The sequence below is a fragment of the Medicago truncatula genome, chromosome 4 (assembly GCF_003473485.1).
Source record: "Medicago truncatula cultivar Jemalong A17 chromosome 4, MtrunA17r5.0-ANR, whole genome shotgun sequence".
Taxonomy (NCBI): domain Eukaryota; kingdom Viridiplantae; phylum Streptophyta; class Magnoliopsida; order Fabales; family Fabaceae; genus Medicago; species Medicago truncatula.
Genome location: NC_053045.1, coordinates 18308010 through 18327199, shown reverse-complemented (window position 1 = coordinate 18327199; position 19190 = coordinate 18308010). Strand labels below are relative to the sequence as shown.

Sequence of the window (19190 nt, the reverse complement as noted above, 5' to 3'; positions counted from 1 at the left end):
TTTTGGAAGAGTTTGCAAGATGCTTTGGGTTCGAAGTTGAGGTTGAGTTCGGCTTATCATCCGCAGACAGATGGTCAGTCGGAGAGGACGATCCAATCATTAGAGGATTTGTTGAGAGTGTGTGTACTTGAGCAAGGTGGAGCTTGGGATAGTCACCTACCGTTAATAGAGTTCACGTACAACAACAGTTACCATTCGAGTATTGGTATGGCACTGTTCGAAGCTTTGTATGGTCGAAGGTGCAGGACTCCTATATATTGGTTTGAGTCAAGAGAAAGTGTAGTGTTGGGACCGGATTTAGTTTATCAGACTACGGAGAAAGTCAAGATGATAAGAGAAAAGATGAAAGCGTCGTAGAGTCGACATAAGAGTTACCATGACAAGCGTAGGAAGGCCCTTGAGTTTCAAGACGGAGATCATGTGTTTCTGAGAGTTACTCCTATGACGGGTGTAGGACGTGCATTGAAGTCTAAGAAGTTGACTCCTAAGTTCATTGGTCTGTATCAGATATCTGAGAGGGTTGGAACAGTGGCATACATAGTGGCTTTGCCTCCACATCTTTCGAATTTGCATAATGTGTTTCATGTGTCGCAACTTCGGAAGTATGTAGCGGATCCTTCGCATGTTATTCCGAGAGATGATGTGCAGGTTAGAGACAACCTTACAGTTGAGACCTTACCGTTGAGAATCGAAGACCGTGAGGTGAAGAAGTTGAGAGGCAAGGATATACCTCTAGTGAAGGTTGTTTGGGGTGGAGTAACCGGTGAAAGTTTGACTTGGGAGCTGGAGAGTAAGATGCAGGAGTCTTATCCAGAGTTGTTTGATTGAGGTAATATTTCGAGGACGAAATTCTCTAAGTTGGGGAGAGTTGTAACGCCCTAGTCGTTGTTTTATTTACTATTGATTTATTTAGAGTCTTTTATATGATTTTAAATAATATTCGTTGATTATGTGGTGTGTTATATTTTATTATATGATTTATTTTAATATTAATTAGAATTATGTGAGAATTATTATTATTTTGGAGGTTGGGGAGTTAATTAGGAATTAATAGAATTAAGGGGGAGTAAATAGAATAAAGGAGAGTTATGTATTGGGGAGTTAGGAAAGAAATAGCCAGAACTGCTTTTACGTGCAAACAGACAAGTTTTGGGAGAAAAGGGAGAAGAGCCAAGTAGAGCCAAGAGAATGCAATTTCTTTGCATTTGTCGTTCTGAATTGAGGTAAGGGTGAGGTTTGCTTCAGTAGAATAGATATTGAATTCTGATTTTGATTTAACAGGTTATTGGTAGAAATTGGGAATTTTGGGTTTATGTTGGATTATTGGATTTTTGAGTGAATTGAATGTAGAGATTGCTGTTTTGATGTTAGAAATAGGTTCTGAATGCATACAACATTTAGTTTCATATCTGTAAACTGATTTGGGGAGTGAAATTGAGAAAATTGGGATTTTGGGGAAAAACCTGCATTCTGCCCGTGTTGACATTCATCGCTCGCCTAGGCGAGTAGACTTTTCCGCCTCGCGAGTGAGCAATGTTCATAACTCGTCTCGCGAGCAAGACAACTCGCCATGGCGAGTACCTGTGAGAAAATCTGATTTTTCAAATTGTTGTTATAAGGTATAAGTTGGATAGTTTTGAGTGCCTGAATATTTTTAGAGAGGACTGGGACAATTTTTAGATTAAAAAGATGAATAGGGAGCTTAAAAATGAAGTTTTAGTGAGAAAAATGTCAAAACTCCCGAGAGCACCTTTTTCTCATTCGCCTTGAGTTCGCCACGGCGAGTAACCCATTCCTTGAACTCGCCATAGCGAGTAGATGTACTCGCGAGGCGAGTTGCCCAGTTCAGAAGCTGATTGTTATATAATTGAATAGAAATGGGAGAACTTGAATGTATGAGCATAATTATGATTAATTGTGTATCTTTCTGGATTGTTGGATTGTTTATGATGATCTGTTGATAAATGTGATGTATATTACATTAATTAAATCATACATGTTGTTGATTTGTGGAGTTGTAAGACAGATATATATATATATATATATATATATATATATATATATATATATATATATATATGCATTGTTAAGTTGTATGTAGATATACACAAGTGGAGTCCATTGCATAAGCATATAAAGCGGGAGGGCTCTTGCCCTGGAACGCCTTGTCGTTCAAAGCGGGAGGACTCATGTCAAGGAACACTTTAATTGTTCAAATTGGTGAGGGCTTTTACCCTGATGAATGCCTTATATGTAACACCCCATTCCAAATATATAAATTAATTAATAAAATAAACACACATCAGAGTAATATTTCCAAATGGGCATGTCACACTTCATTTAAAAAACTTCTTAAATAGAAATGTAAAACTATTTTAATGACTTTCAGCAATTAATATCATTAATTTGCAGCGGAATAATTGAATTTAAGCAACAACATTAACTGTTTTAAACTTCCAAACAAAACATCTCGGCATAAAAGCCTCATCCAGAATAATCCGACAATTATAGGGCTACAACAGCATTATCCAAAATTTGATACATAGGAATGAAAGAAACAATAAAATCCCATCCCACGTATCAGAACCCTAAACACTTTGAGCCACCACCTACTACTCAGGATCACCTGCAAGTTACCCATAGGAAGGGCAACGTTTCCAAGCAGAAGGGGTGAGATTCTCAATCAATAAAAATAATATATAACAACATCAATTGAAAATCTAACACCTTACAACATCAATGATTATTCAATAAGCATAGGTATTTCATAATCAACAACAATCATCCAAGTATAGAATTCAATCAACAAATGCAACTCATGTTATGACACAACACCCTCCCTTAATACTCCTCAATAATGTAATTATGCATGTGGTACCATAATTCAGGGCCATGACCCACATCACTGTCGAATGGTTAAAGCATTCTCAACAGGACCTAAGTCCTCACCGCTCCACACCGCTTTGAACAACTAGTGTTCCACCGCTTTGAACGACAAGGCGTTCCAGAGCCGAAGCTCTCCCACTTGATGTTTATGCAACTACCTAACCTGTGTATATCTACATACAACTCTACTATTACATATGTTTCATATGACTTACTACTCCACAACTCAAACAATCCAGAACATACACAATTATTTATAATTATGCACATACATCAATCACATTCCACATGTTATATATATATACGTATTCACTTGTTTTCATACACAATCACCTCCAACATTTACTAACACCAATCATGTCCAATCACCGGCTTGTTCTAATAGGTTTCGGTTACCTACACTAGGGTTATACTAGTTAAGGAGAAGGTATAGAATGCTCAAGAAGTCCCTTCATGCACTAAGTAACAGTTCAGAAAAAAACTGACTAAGACTCACTTCGCTTAAGCGACGGCTAGTTCGCTTAAGCGACCAGCTTACAGTAGGTCTGGGTTCAGTTCGCTTACGGGTCGCTCACGGTTCGCTTGAGCGAACTTTGGACAGAATCAAAATTGTTTTTCGCTCACGGGGTCGCTTATCATTCGCTGAAGCGAATTCTTGGCAGAATCAAACTTAATTTTTCGCTTACCAGTTCGCTCACGGTTCGCTTGAGCGAACGGGTAAAATCGCATTCTGGGCAGTTTCCTTGAATGCTCACTTAAGCGACGGATGCTTCGCTTAAGCGACCAATCATCTGGGCAGTGCAAAACCTACGGTTTCAGACCTCTTCTCACTCCAAAAACTCAATTTTAATCCCCCAATCACCCAAAATGTTTTCCAGCAGATGTTTACAGGTCCTATATACAACTAAGCATCTAAGGAAACATAAAACAACCATTAACAACAACAATCACAAATCTTTCCACCATCATACACAAATTCACCAATTCATCCAATCACTCATAAATTTCAATCAGTTTATGATCACATCAACAACAAGATTAAGTTTTTATCCTGAACATTATATTACAAGAGTATTATCATGATCATTACCCATTTCCCTTCATAATCCTCATCAAACCCTAACCCTCAATTTATTTTCCAAAAACTATGCAATTAGGTCAATTTTCAGAAATTATAGATTATGATTATTGAGAGATAGTCTCACCCTTACCTTAGTTTTGCAGAAAATAAGACAGCAAGGATCGGTTCTAGACTCTTCTCTCTTGTTCTTGCTCTTCTTCTCCCTTTTCTCCCCAAAGCTAGTTTCTTACGTAAAAATGTTTTGACTGTTTTCCTTTCTTTCTTAACCTCTTCAATTCTATTAATTCCCCTTAATTTTAATAAATTCTAATTAACTCCCTAATTTCTAAAATAATAATAATTTCCACTTATTTTAATTATCATTATAATAAACTATATAATAAAATGCACACATCATATAAATCGCCAAAATCATATAAAATCACATATGAGACTCTAAACAAATCAAAATAAAATAAAATAATAACTAGGGCGTTACAACTTAACCATTCAATATCCGGTGAGGGCTTCTGCCCTGTAAATTGGTACTACATGCATTGTTGTATTGTCGCGTTGTCGAGGAGTCTTGGCGGTGTTGTCGAGTAGTTGCATGAGTTGTTGTTGTTGGTTGTAATTATCATTATTGTTGATGTTGTTGATTATGAAATATATATGTATATTGATTAAATATTGATATGTTAGGGTGTTAGATTCAATTGATGAATTTTATATCTATTATTATTGTTGTGAATCTCACCCCTTCTGCTTGAAAATGTTGCCCTTCCTATGGGTAACTTGCAGGTGATCCTAAGTAGTAGGTGGTGGCTCAAGTGTCTAGGGCTCTGATACGTACGGGATGAGATTTACTTGTTTATTTTCATTCCTATGTATCAATTTTTGGAACATGCTGATGTAGCCCTTATTGTTGTTTGAATTACTTTGATGAGGCTTTCATGCCAGGATTTTATGGAGAATTAAACAGTTGATGTTTGTTGTTGTTTTTAATGAAAGTATTCCGCTGCAAGGTTTTGGTGAAACTATTAAAGTTTGTTGTTCATTAAATAGTTTTATATTCTATTTAAGAAATTTTAAAAAGTAGTGTGACATGCCCATTTGGGATATACTCTGATGTATTATTTAATATTTAATTGCTTTGGGATAACGGGGTGTTACAGTGACTATCCCAAGTTCCTCCTTGCTCAAGTATACAAACTCTCAACAAATCCTCTAACGACTGAATCGTTCTCTCCAACTGACCATCTGTCTACGGATGATACGCCGAACTCAACCTCAACTTAGAACCTAAAGCCTCTTGCAAACTCTTCCAAAATCTAGAAGTAAACCTCATATCTCTATCTGATACAATGCTCGAAGGAACACCATGTAACTTCACAATATCGCGAATGTAAATTTCTGCCAACTGAGACACAGGAAAACTGATATTAATCAGAATAAAATGAGCCGACTTCGTCAATCTATCAACAATCACCCAATTCGTGTCATTCCCTTTAGGAGTATTCGGCAAACTCGTCATAAAGTCCATGGATATTGTAACACCCCGTTTTCCCAACTTGAAAATTCTCATAAAAATCAGAGTAAAACACCTTAAACGGAATGCTACACTTCTTTCAAACGTAAATATAGAAAAATTACTAATTATTTCAATCATTTCGTAATATCAAATTAAATCTCAATATTTATTTTATTTTCAAATCTTATTCTAGTAAATAATAAAATAAGCCTTTAAATAAAATATCAAAACATCACATAATCATTTAAAATCACATAAATCATACAAAGTGGATTCTAAACTCTATAAAATAATTAAATAATTAAAGAGGGCGTTACAACTCTACCCCTCTTAAAAGAATTTCGTCCTCGAAATTCAAAGCACAAGAGAAAAATGAATTTTATTATTGCTTATATATCTTAAACGATATATAACAAAATAGAAACTTCAAGCAATACACAAAAACCACATTAAAGTTAGTCAGTCAAACATGATAACATAAAAAAAAACATAACCATTAATTAGAAAACACAACGACAGTATTCAACTGTCACACGACACAAACGACTCAACTATTTGGCCGGACGGACCGACCTGCTCTGATACCAATTGTAACACCCCGTTTTCCCAACTTGAAAATTCTCATAAAAATCAGAGTAAAACACCTTAAACGGAATGCTACACTTCTTTCAAATGTAAATATAACAAAATTACTAATTATTTCAATCATTTCATAATATCAAATTAAATCTCAATATTTATTTTATTTTCAAATCTTATTCTAGTAAATAATAAAATAAGTCTTTAAATAAAATATCAAAACATCACATAATCATTTAAAATCACATAAATCATACAAAGTGGACTCTAAACTCTATAAAATAATTAAATAATTAAAGAGGGCGTTACAGATATGCTATCCCATTTCCACTCTGGTACATCTAAATGTGTCATCAACACTGCAGGTTTTTGATGCTAAACTTTCGACTTCTGACAAATCAAACAGGAATACACAAACTGTGCCACATCGCGTTTCAACCTAGACCACCAAAACAGCTTCTTCAAATCATGATACATCTTTGTAGCTCCCGGATGAATACTTAAGCTACTTCTATGACTCTCTTCAAGAATAATTTTCTTCAGAATTTTATCAAACAAATACTTCAGACTTTTATGATCGCTGAACACTTCAAATCTAGAACCGTACAAATAATGTCTTCATATCTTGAGCACAAAGACCACTGCAGCTAATTCAAGATCATGAGTAGGATAATTTCGTTCATGAATCCTCAACTGTCTCGATGCATAAGCTACTACCTTGCCATCTTGCATAAGCACACCACCTAAGCCCAACTTCAACGCATCACAATACACCACAAAAGGTTCATCGGACTTTGGTAAAATCAAAACCGGAGCCGTCGTCAATCGCTCTTCAGTTCATTAAAACTGTTCTTGTAACGCCCTAGTTGTTATTTTTAGTATTTTTAGAATTATTTAGAGTCTTTTGTGTGTTTTTAATTAATATATGTGATTTATGTGGTGTGTAATATTTATTTATATAATTTATTTAATATAAATAGAATAATATGAGTAATTGAATTATTTAGGAGATTGGGGAATAATTAGAAATTAATAGTAATAAGGGAGGTTTTAATGAAAAAGGGGGAGTTATAGTTTTGGGAGTAAAAGGAAAGAATAAGGAAAAAGTCAGAAAACGGTTTAACGTGAAAACAAGTTGAGAGGAATAAGGGTCAGAGTAGTCGCCCGAAGCCCTACAGTGCTCCTACTGACAAAGGAAACAAAGATTGAATGATGAGAGGCGGCCTAAGGGGAGAGATACTCCTGTTGATGTTGTTTGTTACAAGTGTGGTGCGAAGGGCCACAAGAGTAATGTCTGCACCAGAGATGAGAAGAAATGTTTCAGATGCGGTCAGAAAGGTCATGTGTTGGCTGAATGCAAGCGTGGGGATATCGTTTGTTATAACTGTGGTGAGGAGGGCCACATTAGTTCACAGTGCACGCAACCTAAGAAGGTCAGAACTGGAGGAAAGGTATTTGCTTTGACTGGTACGCAGACTACCAATGAGGATCGACTTATCAGAGGTACTTGTTTCTTTAATAGTACTCCTTTAATTGCTATTATAGACACTGGTGCTACACATTGTTTCATTGCTTTAGAATGTGCATATAAGTTGGGCCTGATTGTATCTGATATGAAAGGAGAAATGGTTGTTGAAACTCAAGCCAAGGGTTCAGTAACTACTTCTCTAGTTTGTTTAAGGTGTCCGTTGTCTATGTTTGGTAGAGATTTTGAGGTCGACTTAGTGTGTCTACCGTTGATGGGAATGAATGTTATTTTTGGGATGAATTGGTTAGAGTATAACCGAGTTTGTATAAATTGTTTTAACAAGACGGTGCACTTTCTTCTACGGAAGAAGAGAGTGGAGCAGAGTTTCTAACTACTAAACAGTTGAAGCAGTTGGAACGAGATGGAATTCTTATGTTTTCTTTGATGGCATCTTTGTCGTTAGAGAATCAAGCTGTAATTGACAGGCTACCAGTGGTGAATGAATTCCCTGAAGTTTTTCCGGATGAGATTCCTGATGTGCCACCGGAAAGGGAAGTTGAGTTCTCGATTGATCTTGTTCCGGGAACGAAACCGCTGTCGATGGCACCGTATCGCATGTCAGCTTCTGAATTGGCCGAGCTGAAGAAACAGCTTGACAAGAAGTTTGTAAGACCCAGTGTTTCACCGTGGGGAGCGCCTGTGTTGTTGGTAAAGAAGAAGGATGGTAGTATGAGATTGTGCATTGACTATCGTCAGTTGAACAAAGTTACCATAAAGAACAGATATCCACTTCCGAGGATTGATGACTTGATGGACCAGTTGGTAGGTGCAAAAGTTTTTAGTAAAACTGACTTGAGGTCAGGTTACCATCAAATTAAAGTGAAAGATGAAGATATGCAGAAGACGGCCTTTAGGACACGGTATAGTCATTACGAATACAAAGTGATGCCTTTCAGTGTTACTAACGCGCCTGGTGTGTTCATCGAGTATATGAACCAAATTTTCCATGCCTTTCTGGATAAATTCGTGGTGGTATTTATATATGATATTTTGATTTATTCTAAGACTGAAGAGGAGCATGCAGAGCACTTGAAGATTGTGTTGCAGATTTTGAAAGAGAGAAAGTTGTATGCCAAGCTGTCGAAGTGCGAGTTCTGGTTAAGAGAAGTGAATTTTCTAGGCCACGTTATTTCTGGTAGTGGTATCGCGGTTGATCCTTCGAAAGTTGATGCGGTATCGTAGTGGGAGACCCCGAAGTCAGTGACTGAAATCAGAAGCTTCTTGGGTTTGGCTGGTTATTACCGTAGGTTCATAGAAGGATTTTCAAAGTTGGCACTTCCATTGACTCAGTTGACTTGTAAAGGGAAATCTTTTGTATGGGATGCTCAGTGTGAGAGTAGTTTCAATGAGTTGAAGCAAAAATTGACAACTACTCTTATTTTGATTTTGCCGAAGCCAGAAGAACCTTTTGTAGTTTATTGTGATGCTTCCAAGTTTGGTTTGGGTGGTGTGTTGATGCAAGATGGCAAGGTGGTAGTTTATGCTTCTAGGCAGCTGAGGGTTCATGAAAAGAATTATCCCACGCATGATTTGGAGTTGGCTGCGGTGGTATTTGTTTTGAAGATTTGGAGACACTATTTGTATGGTTCAAGATTTGAAGTGTTTAGTGACCACAAAAGTTTGAAATATCTGTTTGACCAAAAAGAATTGAACATGACGCAAAGAAGATGGCTTGAGTTATTAAAAGATTATGATTTTGGCTTGAATTACCATCCAGGTAAAGCTAATGTAGTTGCAGATGCGTTGAGTAGAAAGACATTGCACATGTCGGCCTTGATGGTAAAGGAATTCGAATTGCTCGAACAGTTTAGAGACTTGAGTCTCGTTTGTGAGTTGTCATCTCAAAGTGTGCAGTTGGGTATGCTGAAGATCAATAGTGATTTCTTGAATAGTATCAGAGAAGCACAACAAGTTGATGTCAAGTTTGTGGATTTAATGGTTACTAGTAATCAAGCTAAGAATAGTGATTTCAAGGTTGATGAGCAAGGTGTGTTGAGATTTAGAGGCAAAATTTGTATTCCTGACAATGAAGAATTGAAGAAGTTGATTTTAGAAGAAAGTCATAAGAGCAACTTAAGTATTCATCCGGGAGCTACGAAAATGTATCATGACTTGAAGAAGTTGTTTTGGTGGTCTAGTTTGAAGAAGGATGTCGCTCAGTTTGTGTATGCGTGTTTGACTTGTCAGAAGTCTAAGGTTGAGCATCAGAGGCCTGCAGGATTGTTGACACCGTTGGATGTACCGGAGTGGAAATGGAATAGCATTTCTATGGATTTTGTGACAAGTTTACCTAATACTCCGAGAGGGCATGATTCTATATGGGTTGTGGTAGACAGGTTGACGAAGTCGGCGCACTTCATTCCGATTAATATCAGTTATCCGGTAGCTCAGTTGGCAGAGATTTACATTCATAATATTGTGAACTTGCATGGTGTTCCGTCGAGTATAGTGTCGGATAGAGACCCAAGGTTTACTTCAAGATTTTGGAAGAGTTTACAAGATGCGTTGTGTTCAAAATTGAGGTTGAGTTCGGCTTATCATCCGCAGACAGATGGTCAGTCGGAGAGGACAATCCAATCTTTAGAGGATTTGCTAAGGGTATGTGTACTTGAGCAAGGTGGAGCTTGGGACAGTCACCTACCATTGATAGAATTCACATACAACAACAGTTACCATTCAAGTATTGGTATGGCACCGTTCGAAGCTTTGTATGGTCGGAGGTGCAGGACTCCTTTATGCTAGTTTGAGTCGGGAGAAAGTGTTGTGTTGGGACCGGATTTGGTTCATGAGACTACAGAGAAAGTCAAGATGATCAGAGAGAAGATGAAAGCGTCGCAGAGTCGACAAAAGAGCTATCATGACAAGCGTAGGAAAGACCTTGAGTTTCAGGAGGGTGACCATGTTTTTCTGAGGGTTACTCCTATGACGGGTGTAGGACGTGCATTGAAGTCGAAGAAGTTGACTCCAAAGTTCATTGGTCCGTACCAGATTTCAGAAAGAGTTGGAACTGTGGCATATAGAGTTGGTTTGCCACCTCATCTTTCGAATTTGCATGACGTATTTCACGTGTCGCAATTGTGGAAGTATGTACCAGATCCTTCGCATGTTATTCCAAGAGATGATGTGCAAGTTAGAGACAACTTGACGGTGGAGACCTTTCCTTTGAGGATTGATGATCGAAAGGTGATGTCTTTGAGAGGTAAAGAGATACCTCTTGTAAGAGTTGTTTGGGGTGGAGCGACCGGTGAAAGTTTGACTTGGGAGCTGGAAAGTAAGATGCAAGAATCATATCCTGAGTTGTTTGATTGAGGTAAGATTTCGTGGACGAAATTCTCTAAGTTGGGGAGAGTTGTAACGCCCTAGTTGTTATTTTTAGTATTTTTAGAATTATTTAGAGTCTTTTGTGTGTTTTTAATTAATATATGTGATTTATGTGGTGTGTAGTATTTATTTATATAATTTATTTAATATAAATAGAATAATATGAGTAATTGAATTATTTAGGAGATTGGGGAATAATTAGAAATTAATAGTAATAAGGGAGGTTTTAATGAAAAAGGGGGAGTTATAGTTTTGGGAGTAAAAGGAAAGAATAAGGATAAAGTCAGAAACGGTTTAACGTGAAAACAAGTTGAGAGGAGAAAAAGCTAAGGCAAGGAGAGAAGACCAAGAGAGAAGAACTTAGGAACGGATTTGCTGTGCTTTTTGTCTCTGCAATTCTAAGGTAAGGGTGAGATTATCTTTCAATAATCTAATGTATAATTTCTGAAAATTAATCTAATGGAATAGTTCTTGGAGATAAAATAGAGAATTAGGGTATAATGCTGATTTTGAAAGAAAAGGTGTAAGAATCATGTTGATGTAAAGTAGTTTGATGTTTTGTATGATTTCTTAATCTGTAATGTTGCTATGTTCAGAATTAGAACGAAATTAGGGATGATTGAATGAATTGAGAAAGTTTTGTATGAATGTTGGAATGAGTTGGATTGATGTTGTTAATGCATAATTTGTGTTCCTTTCGGTGCCTAGTTGTGTATAGGACCTGTAAACATTGCTGGAAAACGTTTTGGGTGACCAGGGGATTAAAATTGGGTTTTTGGAGTGAAGAGATGTCTGAAATCGTAAGTTTTCATCCTGCCCAGATGAGTGATCGCTTAAGCGAACATCCCATCGCTTAAGCGAGCGATCAAGATCGCTGCCTAGAATTTGTTGAAGCCAGGTCGCTTGAGCGACCCGTGAGCGAGCCGTAAGCGAAGAACACTTTTAGATACGACATTGTGTTCGCTCAAGCGAACTGTGAGCGAACCGTGAGCGAGCGAGAACCTCAACCTTTTGTGTGCTGGTCGCTTAAGCGAGCTACCCTTCGCTTAAGCGAACTGAGCCTTAGTCAGCCTTTTTCTGAACCTTGCTTCGTGCACTAGGGGACCCTTTAGAGTATTTTTAAAGGTTTCTTTTAGCTTGTATAACTCTTGTATAGGCATCAAATCCTACTTAAACACGATGTTAATTGATTGGTTAATTTATTGAATTTTGGAGATGTTGAAGTACTTGAATCAAGTGAATAAACATGTTGCATTAAGGGGTGGTGAGTCATATAAGTACATATGCATTTGTTGTTGAGTTGTATGTAGATATACACAAGTGGAGTCGGTGCATAAGCATAAAATGGTGAGGACCTCGGTCCTGGAACGCCTTGTCGTTCAAAGCGGTGGAACACTATGTTGTTCAAAGCGGTGTTAATGGGAGGACTCATGTCCTGATAAAAAGAATGCTTTAACCATTCTATAACGGTGAGGGCCCCGGCCCTGATATGGTACCACATGCATAGTTGCATTTGTTGAGGAGTCTTAGTGGAGTTGTCATGTCCTGCATGAGTCTTAGCGGTGGAGTCGAGTGGTTGCATGAGTCGTTGTTGTTGGTTTTAGTACCATTTGATGTTGATGTTGATAATGATGACATACTTATATAATTGAATGAATTATTATGATCATAGGATGTTAGATTCATTGATGTTATTATATATTAATATTATTGTTTGAGAATCTCACCCCTTCTGCTTGAAAATGTTGCCCTTCCTATGGATAACTTGCAGGTGATCCTGAGTAGTAGGTGGTGGCTCAAAGTGTCTAGGGCTCTGATACGTGGGATGGGATTTTGTTGATTAATTTCTTTCCTATGTATCAATTTTTGAAACACTGTTGTTGTAGCCCTATGGATGATTTGGTTTCTTTTGATGAGGCTTTTATGCCAAGAACAATTATTGGAGTTTATTTTAGTTGAAAAATATTCCGCTGCATGTTTAATGATGGTTTTGTGAAGAATGTTTAATTAAATAGATTTTTATATATTCTATTTAAGAAATTTTGATGACGTAGTGTGACATGCCCGTTTGGGTTTTACTCTGATTGTTGAAATATTATTATTTAATTGATTTTGGGAAACGGGGTGTTACAGTTCTCACACTAAACATTCCACACAAAAGCTTTATCTTTACAAGTCAACTGAGTTAACGGAAGTGCTAACTTGGAAAATCCTTCTATAAATCTTCGATAATAACCAGCCAAACCCAAAAAGCTGCTAATCTCGGTAACCGACTTAGGAGTCTCCCATCGTGATACTGCATCAACTTTAGATGGATCTACCGCAATACCACTACCAGAAATAAACATGGCCAAGAAAACTCACCTCATTCAACCAGAACTCAGACTTTGACAATTTAGCATATAGCTTCTTCTCTTTCAGCACTTGCAAAACAATCTTCAAATACTCAGCATGTTCTTCTTCAGACTTCGAGTATATCAAAATATCGTCGATGAACACAACCACAAAACGATCCAAAAACGCATGAAAAATACGATTCATGTACTCTATAAACACACCTGGCGCATTTGTAACACCGAAAGGCATCACTTTATATTCATAATGTCCATAACGTGTTCTAAAAGCCGTCTTCTGCATATCTTCATCTTTCACTTTAATCTGGTGATAACCCGATCTCAAATCAATCTTGCTAAACACACGTGCACCCACTAACTGATCCATCAAGTCATCAATTCTTGGAAGTGGATACCTATTCTTTATCGTTACTTTGTTCAACTGTCGATAATCAATGCATAATCTCATACTACCATCTTTCTTCTTAACTAGCAATACCGGCGCTCCCCACGGTGCAACACTTGGTCTTACAAACTTCTTATCAAGCAAATCTTCTAACTATTTCTTCAACTCAGCCAACTCAGAAGCTGACATACGGTAAGGTGTCATAGACACAGGCTTCGTACCCGGAATAAGATCAATCGAAAATTCAACTTCTCTTTCTAGAGGCACATCAGGAATTTCATCAGGAAAAACTTCTGGAAAATCGCATACAACCTATAACTTATCAATCAATGCTTGATTCTCAACGGACAAGGACGCCATCAAAGAAAACATCAAAATTCCATCACGTTCTAATTGCTTCAGCTGCTTGGTAGACAAGAACTCTGCGCCACTTTCTTCTTCAGTAGAAGAAAAATACACCGACTTACTAAAACAATTAATATGAACATGGTTGTACTCTAACCAGTTCATACCAAGGATTACATCCATTCCACTCAAAGGTAAACAAACCAAATCAATTTTAAAATCTCGACCAAACATAGACAAAGGACATCTTAAACACACAAGAGAAGTAGTCACCGAACCCTTAGCTGGAGTTTCGACAACCATCTCTCCATTCATATTTGACATAGCAAGACCCAACTTCGAAGCACAATCAATAGCAATAAAACAATGTGTAGCACTAGTATCAATAATAGCAACTAAAGGTCTACTATCAAAATAACATGTACCTCTGATCAAACGATCCTCATTCTCTGTCTGCGTACCAGTCAAAGCAAAAACTCTCCGAGTAGTCTGCGCCTTCTTAGGCTTCTTACATTGTGAACCAATATAACCTTCCTCATTGCAGTTAAAACATACAACATCATCATGCTTACATTCAGTAAGAGTATGCCCCTTCTTACCACAACGAAAGCACTGTTTCACATTCCCAGGACAAGCATTGCTCTTATGGCCTTTTTCACCACAAGTGTAGCAAACAATCTCAGCAACAACATCTTTCTTTCTAGGCATCCTCTCATCATTCAATCTTTGTTTGCCCTTATCAACAGGAGCACTGTAAGGCTTTGGTCGACTTTGCTGACCCTTGCCTTTCCTCTCATCATTCTAAGTTCTCTACACAACAAACAACAATCGAAACAACATAAGACAGTATTACAACTGTTACTCAACAAGACACGACTCGACTCAACTACTTGGCTGGACGGACCGACCTGCTCTGATACCAATTGTAACACCCCATTTTTCCAACATAAAAATTTCATATAAATAATCAGAGTAATCCACATAAACGGGATGTCACACTTCTTTTCATAAAAACATAAACGGAATAAATAACTATTTATCCTTCAAAATTCACTCAACTTAATATTTAATACTTCGCAGCGAAATTTATTCAACATCTAAAAATAGTCTTTAGTATTAAGGCCTCATCATAACATCTCATAAAATCTAATCAACAACTTTATTCGTGAAAATTCATAGAGTAATACGTAAGGAATATAAAAGAAATAACAAAGTTCTCATCCCGTACGTATCAGAGCACCTAAGACACACGTGAGAGATAGTCCACTCACGACAGCAACTAACAGCAACTTATTCTCGATCACCTGCAAGTTACCCATACAAAGGGCAACATTTCCAAGCAGAAGGGGTGAAATTTCACAAACAATAATATTAAGCATATAATTCATCAATTATATTTAACAACATAAACATCATCAATTCATCATAATCATAGTTTTCCATAAAACATAACAACTTAACAACTTGACTCGACAATGCAACTTCGACTTGACTATGCAACTTAATCCTCTTAATCATGCATGTGGTACCAATCAAGGGCATCAATCCCTCAACTTAATTGAACATAAATATACTCCCACGGCATCAAGCCCCCAACTTAATTAAGCAAAGGCTCCAAGGCATCAAGCCCCCAACTTTAATGAGTATGCATGGACTCAATCAACTTGTACAACTTAGACAACATCAACAACTTAAGACTTCAATACTTTAGAACGACATCTTTCATCTTAAACCGACACATGCAGCTTAGTTAATATACAACAACAACATAGGCAGCACATAGGTAATTCACAGCATAACCATATCAATTATAGGAATTAACAACTTCAACATCATTCATTTTCCACATAAGTTATATAAATATTTCACAATGATCATCAACATTTAATCATCTCAATTCAGACTCTCAGAACAGCAATAGTATTATAAATAACTTCACTCCTGCCCCAAGGTCTATCTCGTAACAACTCATTCGACAAAAATCATATGAACCCTTAACAAGGTAGTCTGTCTTTAAGGGGCTCGCGAGGCGATGGACATTGCTCGCTATAGCAAGTTCAGGAAAAAGGGCTACTCGCCTTGGCGAACTGAAAATGGGTGCTCTCGGGAACTTGACATTTTTCACCCAAAAATCCCATTTTTAACTTCCCCATGTTCAATTTCAATCTAAAGACTTGCCTAATCATTATTATACATGTTCAGGCACCCAAAATCATCTAAAGCTCGACTAAAGGAGTTAAATCACAAAATCAGGTTTCCTCACTGGGCAACTCGCTATGGCGAGCTGCAAGGTGCAACTCGTGAGGCGAAGGAAATTTCTCGCGAGGCGAGCGATGAAGTTTATCACTCGTGAGGCGAGGATCATCATTCGCCAGGGCAAGCGATGAATGTCTGCTCGGGCAGAATGCAGATTTTTACGAAAATCCACCTAATCACATGGTTCAAAGCTTAAAATTGATTATAAACATAACCCTATGGATTATCTAAGGTCTATACACACTTTCTACATCAATTCTACAAGTTTCCATCATCTAATCCTCAATTATCACTCTTAACCCTAATTTCCAATTCTCAAAAACTAACCCTACAACATGTTAAATCTAATCATCAGAATCATAGGCTTAAGAAGATTGAATGTTAGTCCCACCATTACCTTATCAAAATCGATCAGCAGTCTCTCTTGGTTCTTCTCTCCTCATGTTCTCCCTTTTCTTCAAAATTGGTTGTACGTGAAAATAATTCTAACCTATTTTCTCCTATTTATCTCTTCTCATCCATTTTATCGTATTTCCTCTTTTCCCACAAAACTCTCTAAATTCTCAAAACAACCCCTCATCTCAATATTTATTTTATTTTCAAATCTTATTCTATTAAATAATAAAATAATTCATTTAATAAATCACAACAGATCACATAATCATCTAAATAGACTCTAAACTCTATAAAAAATAATCAAATAATCAAAGAGGGTGTTACACAACTCACTATGGCGAGTGATTTGCTCGCAGTGGCGAGCAACATCAGGGTTCACTCACGAGGCGAGGGGGAACTACTCGCTAGGCGAGCGATGATGTTCATCACTCGTGAGGCGAGGCTAGCTGCTCGCCGGGGCGAGCGATGAATGTCAGCTCGGGCAGAATGCAGATTTTCTCCAAAAATCACCCAATCTCATGTTTCTAACTTTAAAACTGATTCCAATTATCATCCAATGGGTTATCTAAGGTCTGTACACAGTTTCTACATCAATTCAACAGTTCTCCATCATCTAATCATCAATTCATTACTTTTAACCCTAATTCCCAAATTCTAAAACTACAACCTACAACCATGTTAAATTCATTTTCAGAATCACATACTCAAAATTATTGAAGGTTAGTCCCACCCTTACCTTAGGATAATCGATTGGCAGCCTCTCTTCTTGGTTCTTCTCTTCTCTTGTTTCTCCCTTTTTCTCCAAAACTTGTTTCACGCAAAAACTATTCTGACCTATTTTCTCCTATATATTTCCTCAACCGTCTTTATCTTATTTCCACTTATTCCACTAAACTCTCTAAATTCTCAAAACAGCACCTCATCTCAATATTATTTTATTTTCAAATCTTATTCTATCAAATAATAAAATAAAACCACTTAATAAAATAACAATACACCACATAATCATTTAAATCATATAAATATACTCTAAACTCAATAAAATAATCAAATAATTAAATAGGGCGTTACAAAGGGTGGAGGCGCATGTAGACCCATTGGTCTGGCGTAAACTCCACTTCTCTATGTTTCTGATCCGCAAAATGTTTCATTTTGTCTTATGCTTTGAGCAGATTGCGACGGAGTTTGTCAATTAATTGCTGGTGTGAGTCTAGCAGGGTGTCAACAGCTTCAATGGTGGATGAACCTTGTAAATAGTGGGGAATGGAGGGTGGCTCTTTGCCAAAATCAATCTGGAATGGGGAGAATCATGTTGATGAGTGAACTGAGGTATTGTAGGACCATTCAACTAGGGGAAGAAACTTGGACCATTGGGATGGTTTTTTGTGGACAAAAGAGCGCAAATATTGTTCTAGGACGCGGTTAAAAACCTCGGTTTGGCTGTCGGACTCCGGGTGATAAGCAGTGCTCATACGCAGCTTAGTACGACAAAAGGAGAACAATTCACGTCAAAACTTGCTGATAAAGAGTGGGTCCCTGTATGAAATGAGGCTGCGGGGTATACCATGTAGTTTGCAAATGGTGTTGAAGAAGATGTTGGCTACACGGTGTGCTGTGAAATTGGGAGTGAGGGGGGCCAGGTGCACACCTTTAGAGAAACGGTCAACCACTACGAGGATGGCAGTGTAGTTATTGGATGGAGGTAGGCTGGTGATGAAGTCGAGGGATAAGTCTTCCCAAATGGCTATGGGTATTGGAATAGGTTGAAGGAGGTCTGGGGGTTTTTTGGTTTCGTATTTCATTTGTTGGCATATGAGACATTTGGTGATGACGGTTTTGATATATTGGAGCATACCCTTCTGTAACACCCCGTTTTCCCAACGTAAAAATTTCATTTAATTAATCAGAGTAAATCACATAAACGGAATGTCACGCTTCTTTTCTTAAAATCATAAACGGAATAATTAAATAAATATCCTTGAAAATTCAATAACATAATATTTAATACTTCGCAGCGGAATTTATTCGAACATCTAAAAATAATTTTGGCACGAAGGCCTCATCAAAGTATCTCATAAAAATCCAATTAACAACTTAATCATGTAAATTCATAAGCAATACGTAAGGAATAGAAAAGCATGCAACAAAGTTCCCATCCCGTTACGTATCAGAACACCTAAAGACACACATGAGAGATAATCCACTCACGACAGCAATCTAACAGCAACTTAAACTCGATCACCTACAAGTTACTCATACGAAGAGCAACATTTCCAAGCAGAAGGGGTGAGATTTCACAAAACAATCATATTAAGCATATAATTCAACAATTATATTTAACAACCTAAAATTATCATAATATTCATCATAGATAATAATATATCATATATCACATCTTTAATAGTTCATATAAAGAATCACAGCTTCAACAACTTGGCAACTTAAACATCTTTGACTCGACAAGTGCGACTCCAACTTGACTATGCAACTTAGACCTCTTATATGCATGTGGTACCAATACGGGGCATCAAGTCTCAATCACTATTTGA

General features: G+C 37.3%; 1 protein-coding gene across 1 annotated transcript in view; it reads right to left on the bottom strand.

Moving 5' to 3' along the window:
* Positions 1-14697, bottom strand: part of LOC120579914 (uncharacterized) — a 48913-nt gene extending 34216 nt beyond the window's left edge. Inside the window, exon 1 of the mRNA XM_039832675.1 lies at positions 14451-14697. Within this exon, the coding sequence (XP_039688609.1) occupies positions 14451-14697 (247 nt within the window). The remainder of the gene's footprint in view (positions 1-14450) is intronic.
* Between the last annotated feature and the right edge of the window lie 4493 nt (positions 14698-19190).